Source organism: Alligator mississippiensis, chromosome 5, assembly GCF_030867095.1.
Source record: "Alligator mississippiensis isolate rAllMis1 chromosome 5, rAllMis1, whole genome shotgun sequence".
Taxonomy (NCBI): domain Eukaryota; kingdom Metazoa; phylum Chordata; order Crocodylia; family Alligatoridae; genus Alligator; species Alligator mississippiensis.
Genome location: NC_081828.1, coordinates 134,206,967 through 134,215,037, shown reverse-complemented (window position 1 = coordinate 134,215,037; position 8,071 = coordinate 134,206,967). Strand labels below are relative to the sequence as shown.

At 46.6% G+C, this 8,071-nt stretch overlaps 1 protein-coding gene and 2 non-coding genes across 4 annotated transcripts; all 3 read right to left on the bottom strand.

The window, feature by feature from the left end:
• Positions 1-2,279: 2,279 nt before the first annotated feature.
• Positions 2,280-7,721, bottom strand: RPSA (ribosomal protein SA). Of its 2 annotated transcripts, XM_059728754.1 has the most exons (7): positions 7,693-7,721; positions 7,318-7,489; positions 5,879-5,997; positions 4,144-4,389; positions 3,238-3,366; positions 2,785-2,953; positions 2,280-2,420 (listed from the first exon to the last, which is right to left on the bottom strand). In XM_059728754.1, exons 2-7 carry the CDS (start codon positions 7,448-7,450, stop codon positions 2,326-2,328), a joined length of 891 nt encoding a protein of 296 aa, XP_059584737.1. In that variant the 5' UTR covers positions 7,451-7,489; positions 7,693-7,721; the 3' UTR covers positions 2,280-2,325. The 2 variants fall into 2 exon arrangements, with proteins under 2 accessions (XP_059584737.1, XP_059584736.1); XM_059728753.1 differs by lacking the exons at positions 7,318-7,489; positions 7,693-7,721 and having other exon boundaries at positions 2,280-2,417; positions 5,879-6,025.
• LOC132251035 (small nucleolar RNA SNORA62/SNORA6 family) lies at positions 3,869-4,028 on the bottom strand. The gene has a single exon (XR_009462839.1). It is a non-coding gene; the product is annotated as a small nucleolar RNA SNORA62/SNORA6 family (small nucleolar RNA).
• Positions 4,587-4,744, bottom strand: LOC132251034 (small nucleolar RNA SNORA62/SNORA6 family). Its single transcript, XR_009462838.1, has one exon. It is a non-coding gene; the product is annotated as a small nucleolar RNA SNORA62/SNORA6 family (small nucleolar RNA).
• Positions 7,722-8,071: the final 350 nt, after the last annotated feature.

The following is an 8,071-nucleotide window of genomic DNA, read 5'->3' as shown; positions in this document are numbered from 1 at the left end:
GCAAGAGGGATGCATCAGCATGCCCATGGTGGTCACGTGTTTTGTTCCCTTGCCCTGGCAGTGCAGGCAGATAGCATATCTGGGATCATCTGCTAGCTCAAAATGATTCCAGACCACACTACCCACTTGCTTCTGGGGTATGAGCACACATACAGATGCTGCCTTTTCCCCCTCCTCAGCAGGCAGAGGCACAGCAACAGGAGCAGACTCAGCTGAGCCACTTGCCTCTACAAGCTCTACCTCAACCTCCTCCAAAGTGCCTTCTGGGGAAGACCTGGTTCTAGGGGAAACTTGAGGGGTATGGAGCACAAACTCATATGATTCCTCCCTTCCCCAGAATTTCCCTTGCTATGGCACTCAGACCCAGCTCCAGCTTTTCCTCTTAGCACTGGAAAGCTCAGCAAGGGAAGTAGAATCGGGGTGGAGGAGACTGTCATGTTGGTGCTGCTGCTTGTTGCCATGGTAGTAGTGGGGGGTCGTTATGACTGGTGCTCTTGGAGGAGATGCAGACTAAGGCACAGGCAGCGCCACTGCTCCCCTCTCCTTGCTGTCTGTAGTAGTGGAAGCCTCATGCCTGCTTACTGTAACAAAGAGGCTGTGTGTCAGTCTTGTTTCTGCCTTGGTGTGCTGGAAAAATCTGTCTTCTTCTGTAACTTTATCTGATTTATGTAATATATGTAGATAAGATAAGATAATTGTATGTAATGTATGTATTTATGTAATAAATAACATACAGACATTTATATATTTTGTGTTCCTATAAAAGTTCTATAATATGCAATATAATTCACTGTGCAGGGAAGCACAGCTTAATGGAATGCACATTGTGAGACAGCAGAGATTTGAAAAGAACCAAAACAGACTAACAAAAACAAAAGGAGGATTTTGGGGAGGAATAAACTGAAAGAAATCAATGAATATAATAATAAAATAAACGGGTATAGAAAGTAAAAGGTATTGATGAATCCCACTTGCTAGGCTAGCAAGTAGGAAACGAATGGTAGCCTTTATTGTATGACACTGCTGGAAGACTGCTCAGTAACTGACCCCAAGGCGGAAAGCAGCTCAGTTAAACAATGCCGCTTTTTTTGCCGTTTTTCCATCCCTCCCCTAGAGCACTGGAACTGGAAGGGACCTTGGGGAAGGAACAGTCACTGGCCGGAAGGAACAGTCACTGGCCAGCTACACAATCAATATTGGAGCAGTCTTTCCCCCCCGCCCCTCTCCTTAGTTTCCCTGCAAGCAAGCCCATCTTCAGCTTCGAAAGTTAATAGGGGCATCCTCCTGGGGCCTGAGTTTGAAGCACTCAAGTTATTTTCTATGCTAGTATATAAGCTATCAGAAAGATTTGGAGCTGTGTTGGTGGTTGGAGCTAGTAGGAATCTAAATCCAAGTTTAAAGCACAGGTTATTAGAGCTTTTGAGCACAGAGAGCACATATGTACTTGTATTCCACTGCTTGGAGGAAGGTTGTGGGGCAAGGCTCCTGTGCTCCTTTTGCTCTTGTGCAAGGGGATCTCACAGCTAGTGTCAGTAATTCCAGTTGGGGGTTTCTCCAAGCTCATTTTCATGCTCATAGTTCTAGAGAATTCACACCTGCAGCTGAATTTGAGGTTGCTGGTTCCTGTTATAGTAGCTTACTTGTAAAGGCCACCCTTTTAAGCTGGTGCACCACAAATAGGCTTGGTATGCTCTTGGAAGACCACCTTCCCTTTCTGCTGCTTTACTTTCTGTCCCCTACTGTATCTGCCACTGTGCTATTTCCCCCATACTACATCTGTTACAGCCCATACAATGAGACTACCTCCTGCTACTTAAGATACATGGGCCACAGGCTATGTTTGGTCTTGATGGCTGGGGTTGTACTATGTAAAGCAGTGGTTCTCTGCTGTAATGCCATAGCATCTTCATGGGATTTAAACTTCTTATAGACTTATTTTTCTGAACAACTCACAAAGGGGATCTGCTGGCAAGCCAATACTGCAAGAAGTCCATCATTCAGCCTACCAATTAACACAACTTTCATAGAAAATTCCTTTCCTTGGAGTAAGGCAACAGAGGATAAATGAAAGGGAGCAGCTGCTTGAACAGAAGGTAGATCCAAGATAGTTGGTGTGCCAGCATTTCTTTTAAGGACAGTGCTTTTTAAAACTAGTTACTTTCAAAAACAGAAGAAACTTTACAGAGCGTCAAGCTGTTGCTTGCTTGTTAGGTATACTCTTACCCAGTTTTGACACATGCCCCATTTCATGCTCTACCAGAAAGGAGGACTAGAAACTGTCTAGGAAACAGCCATTTAATTTCTTTTACTGCATCTGTCATCTGATTAGGACCACTCAGTTGTAGTCCCTACCCACTCAGTGGCTTGAGCAGTAGGAGCTGCAGACCAGTCTTCAGTGGCAGGCTGGGCACTCCAATCTTCTGAAATGAAGGAGATAACCATAAGGTAGTTCAATAATTGCACCCCTGTACTCTTGTATACATATTTAGAGGGGCAAGAATAGCCTTAAAACCAACACAATATTTTTCTGGGGCTCCAACTTAAAGCTGAACTAAAACAAAGTTTAGGTGCTTCCTCAAAATTAGCTATAGAAAACTCCTTGTACCATGTACCCAAATAAAGGACATCATTCCTGACTTTTAGCCATAAAATATGGAATTTTCTGCAAACATTCAAGTTGCCCCATTACTCAAGTTAAGACATATAAAGCACACTGCCCTTCAAATGATTGTTTTTCCAACAGCTAAACTTTCACCCAGTTTTTAAATAATTCTCAGAACTCACCAGTCGGGAACTGCTGGATTGGCACAGATGGGACCTGCACCCCCTCAGACCAATCCGCAACCTCAGGCTGAGGAGGAGCAGTGAATTCAGGTGCTGGGGCTGTCCATTCAGTCTGGAACTCCTCCTTAGTAACTGCCTTCTCTGCTGCAGCCTGTTCCTCTTTTTCAATCTGAGAGAGAGAAGAGTGTGAATCTCTGGGAGAGAAGGAGCCGCTCTTTCTATATCACATAGTCTGCAATAAGAGACCTCCAACTAAAGGCAACTTAAACCTAAAAGCTGAAGTGAAGCTATACAAATAAGATACTGCATAGCAAAAACAGATCTGATTTAACCTTCTGGTCTACCATATACAATGGTGGATACATATAAATGTCAACTCATCTGAAGTGACTCGAAACAACTACTCCTGTTTACATAAGGATACACCACGCCAACCAATTCATGAGTTCCTACCTCCTCAGGATCCCTGTAGAAGTACAGATCAGGCATGACTTCCCATGGGTGTTCACGAGAGATAGTGCCACGCATACGCAGGACCTCACGGGCCAGCATCCACCACATCAGACCCACAGAATGAGCCCCCTGCAACATAAAAGCCAAGTAACATCTACCCTTCCATTCCAAGTAGCACACGAATCTTATATCTATACAAGGTTGAGCCGAAGATATGCTACCCGATCCAAGCATCTTTTACTACCACAAACAATATGGGCTCTTCAAGCTGACTGGTATCTTCTCTGAAACCCTTCCCCAAGTGTACTTCCCCAGAGTGCAAGACAGTATGAAGTATCTGGTTGCACAGGTCATGCTATACATACACCCTTCCCATAAACCTTGATATTTAAGGTAAAAAGATTCATTAGATAACCAAGGTAAACATGCAATTAATCCTTTCATCTTTTGTAACATAATATCTGGGAACCAGTTATAGAGAATAGGATGATCTGTTTGCATTTTCTCCTTTTCAGCCACTAAGCTCTCACCTTTGCAATGCGTCCGGACAGGTGAATGCAGATGCTTTCCCCCCAAAAATTCTTCATTAGCGGTATGATTCAACTTTCAACCCTTCAAGTGTCTTGTTTTGTGCTGTGACAAGAATCACCATCAAACTCCACTCATTGGACCAAAAAAGGTCCTTGTGGTGTTAGCGAAAAGACCTGTCCAGTTGCTATAGCACACATCCTACACTCAAGAGTTCATTAGCCAGAAACTGGCTTCAGCTCTGAGCTCTAACAGTGTGCAAGTGAACCTCATAACACACAATTATATAAATTGGTGATACCCAACTCCTTTCAGCACGTTTCCATACTATAGACTGTTTTACAGAATAGGTGCTGAATACAGAAGCCAAGTGCTCACCTTGTTGTTGCATGGGATGGCAATATCCACATAGCGCAGTGGGGAGTCTGTGTTGCACAAAGCAATCGTGGGGATGTTGACATAAGATGCCTCAGTCAGTGGCTGATGATCAGCCCGAGGATCAGTAACCACCAAAAGGCGTGGCTCACGGAAAGCAGCCTGGATCTGGTTTGTGAAGGTCCCAGGGGTGAAACGGCCAGCAATAGGTGTAGCTCCAGTAGCAGCAGCAAACTTCAGTACAGCCCGCTATGGAGGAGACAGTGTGAGGATTAAATAAGGGATTTTTTTTTTGTTCAACCCAGATATGAATGTTTTTACCCTAGTTCTGCTGTACATTTCTTAGGGACATTTTAAAAAGAGCACAGTGTACTTACTGTCAGAAGTTAACCATGCTTCAAATTAATACCTTGTTTATCTCAGGCAATCATGGCTTCAGCAGTTTGGTTTGTGGCAGTGATCACTATCAAACTCCAGTCACAGAGGAAACCTCTCCTGGCGTTAGCGAAAATCCTGCCATGACTTTCACTGTAGCACACTTCCGACACTTGGGAGTTCATTGGTCAGAAACTGACCTCAGCTCCAAGCTTTAACAGTGTGCATGTTAAATGCCTAATTCATCAATACATAGCATTACTCTCTACCCCGTACACTTTTAAACCATAAAAGATCTGTCATATCACTATAGCTTCAAGCCACTTCTTGGCACCTCTTCAATCACCAAAGAGTATATATGGACAAACACAAGATTTAACAGTGACCACAAACTGGCTTTAATTTGAATGGTAAAATCCCTCATGTATCAATTGTCTTAACTCATTCATGAAACAAGTGACAGTAAATGTACTTTGTAATCTTGCTTCATGTACTTTCATGAAAAGTTGAAAGCAATTCAGGAAGTGAAAGAGGACATGTCATCCATCCATAACTTTAGTTAATGTCCAGTAGACTCCCAAGAGGGCTGTCTTAGGGGAAGCAGCAGCCATTAAAGACTTAAAGACATGTACACAGCAAGAGCCAATTCCCCAACCCAGATTCCAAGAAACAAAACCACACATGCAAAAACAAATTTAAAAAAGAACCCGCCACACACACCAAGGGCATTATTACATCATATATTTACTCAAAAGTCTGGAACTACATGGTTTATACCAGCATTGCTTGCATCTTTTTTTTTTTAACATACATACAAATTACACAGTGATGCAATCTAGCCGAGAGCTACTGTAGATGTTGCTGTTAAGGTATACCACGAGGTGGCAGTAAAGCAAAGAGCTTGCTTGCATCGGGCAGGGTAACTCAATACAGTGCAGTATCTTCACGTGCACAGCTGTATTGCTCTTTTCATCCCCATTCCAGTAAGTTATGCTCCAGTATACTGTACATCATTCTGACATGTGTAGTTATCTAAGATTTGTCTATTAATCTTAGATGCCTTTATTTCTGCCTATTTCATGCCATAGTGATCTCATATCCAAGGTGATGTTGGCCTTAAGGAACAAAAAGGATGGCAGATCAGGTATCATTCAACTTCAACCTCCAGAACAAAGGCCTCTCTCTCTCTCCCTGAAACTTACTCGAAATAGGCATTTATAAGAATTCTTTGAGTCCTACATCACCAGTGAGAAAAACAATGAATCCTGTGGCAGCGTCAGATTTGGGGTGATCTCTGCAAATAACCTGTGATCAGCATACCCAACACTGCAGAGACCCCAGGTGCTCCAAGTAGGCTCCATACCTGTCCAGTATTTCTGGAAGAGATGACGCTCACATCAGCTGGGTTTTCAATGGCAACAATGGCACGAGCTGCCAGCAAGAGCTTTTCCCAGGTCCTCTTCAGATTGATGATGTAGATACCTATGATTGACATAAGAATTGGTAAATAACCGAGACTGTTCTAAATGGAGCCAGACCCTGCGCAAATGTAAGTTTGCAACTATTACACCCCAGTCAGAGGAGAATGAGGAAGCCTCTCCCAGTGCTAACAAACATGCTGGTATGCGGTTTTCCTGTAGTACTTCCTACCCGCAGCCAAGTGTTCAGCAGAGCAGCAGCTGTCTTCACCCCTGCACTTCAAGCCCAATGGTCAACAATGACCAGACACTAAAAGCATCCAACTCCAGTCCTCTGCATCTGATTGGTGCTGGCACCTTTGGGGGAACCAAAAATCTGAGCATTTCAACAAGCTGGTGCCCACTCGTGAAAAAAATAAAGCATAAGATTCTGCCTTCTTAAAGCACCGCAACAAGGGACCTCGGAAGATCACTGGATCCAGCCCTCTGCACCAAACAGGAAAGAGAACTGGGGGTCAGGTGACCCCAACAAGGTGACTGTCCAGTCTCCTCTTGAAGATTTCCAGGGTAGGTGATTGCACCACTTCTGGAGGGAGCTTATTCCACAGTCTGGACACCGACTGTGAAGAAGTTTTTCCTAATGTTGAGCCTGAATTGATCTTCCAGGAGTTTGTGGCCATTACGCCTGGTTTTCCCCTTGGATGCTCTGGTGAACAGTTGCTCGCTGAGCCCTTGATGTACTCCAAGTGTAGTGGTAAGCTGCTACCAGGTTCCCCCTCAGCCCTCTTTTCCTCAGGCTGAAGAGTCCCAGATCCCTCAGCCTTACATGGCAAGCCATACAAGGAAAAACTCTGATCATACAGGTGGCTCCTCTTTGGATGCTCTCAAGCTTGTCCACATCCTTGTTAAAGTGCGGTGCCCTTCTGACCTACAAAGAACAAGTGCTGCCAACTCTCATGATTTTGATGGGCTTCTTAAAAGCCTAAGCTTTGGGAATGTGAAAAACTTAGTTATACATATATGGGGGGGTTGCACGTGTAAAAGTTATGATTTTTACATTAATCATGCACTGGCAATACTCAAGAACCACTGGGCGTGACGGGGTGGATACAAAGCAGCAGTCCCTACACAACCAAGGTGCACAGAGCAAGCTGCAGCAGGGAAGCAGCTGCCTTGGGGGCTGCAGGCAAAGGACTGGGGTCCCATCTATTTAGTTCAATTTTGCTGACAACGCACAAATAGAAACCATGATGTTGGCTGTCTCTTTCAGTGCCTGCCAGGCTCCCACTCAGCCCTGAGGGCCCCCTAGAGGCTGCCCAGACCCCACTTCCTCCAGAGGCTGCTCAGAGACCCCCCCACCCCCAACAGGGAGCTGCGCACTTGCCATCGCTCTTGCGCTTGTAGATGTACTGCTCCATCTGGAAGTCGAGGTTGGTGCCACCCAGGTGCGTGCCAGCCGCCAGAAACTTGAGCACGTCCTCCTCCTTCATCTGCAGCACGTCCAGGCCCCCGGACATTGTGGGAGGTTCCCCTTGGAAGCGACGACAGGGAACAACCTGTGGCAGCAGCGGCAGCAGCGGGTGAGCCCGGGTACCCCGGCCTACCCCCACCTCCTGCCAGGCCACGTGGCGGCGGCTCGTGGGGACCCCCCACCCCCCACGCGTGAACGTTGCCCCCCCAGGGTCCCACGACCCCTTACGGCCGCGCGGCGACTCACGCGGTCACCATTTTTATTTATTTATTATGTTATTAAACTCACGCGGTAACAACGCCGTGTGGAGGCCTTGCTGGGCTCGGAACTAAAGAGGGCCGCGGCGGGAAGTGACGTCTTTATATGCGCTCCCCGCTGACCAATCACAAGCAGGCGGGGGGGGGGGCGGTGAGGGTTCGGAGGGCGGGGAAGTGAGTTAGCGCATGCGCACTACGGACGCTGATGCTTCCCGGACCCCCGGACGGGTTCGCGCGCGGCGAGGGGCTGCATGGGCCATAACGGCGGGGGACCCCGGTGCCCGCTGCAGGGCCCGCACCCTAGACCCTGAGGGGAGGTGGGCCCGGCGGCCTCGGAAGCATCAAAGCGTTGGGAGAAGGCAGGAGTCCCTCCCGCCAAAGTGCGCAGGGGGCCGCCGCGGCTCTGCCAG

Excerpts from the sequence above, each read along its gene's own strand:
- RPSA (XM_059728754.1), bottom strand. The coding sequence starts at position 7,450 with ATGTCCGGGGGCCTGGACGTGCTGCAGATGAAGGAGGAGGACGTGCTC. Across the intron at positions 3,367-4,143 it reads CCATCCCATGCAACAACAAG|GGGGCTCATTCTGTGGGTCT; the intron begins GTGAGCACTTGG and ends TTTATGTTGCAG. Across the intron at positions 2,421-2,784 it reads AATCCAGCAGTTCCCGACTG|AAGATTGGAGTGCCCAGCCT; the intron begins GTGAGTTCTGAG and ends CCTTCATTTCAG.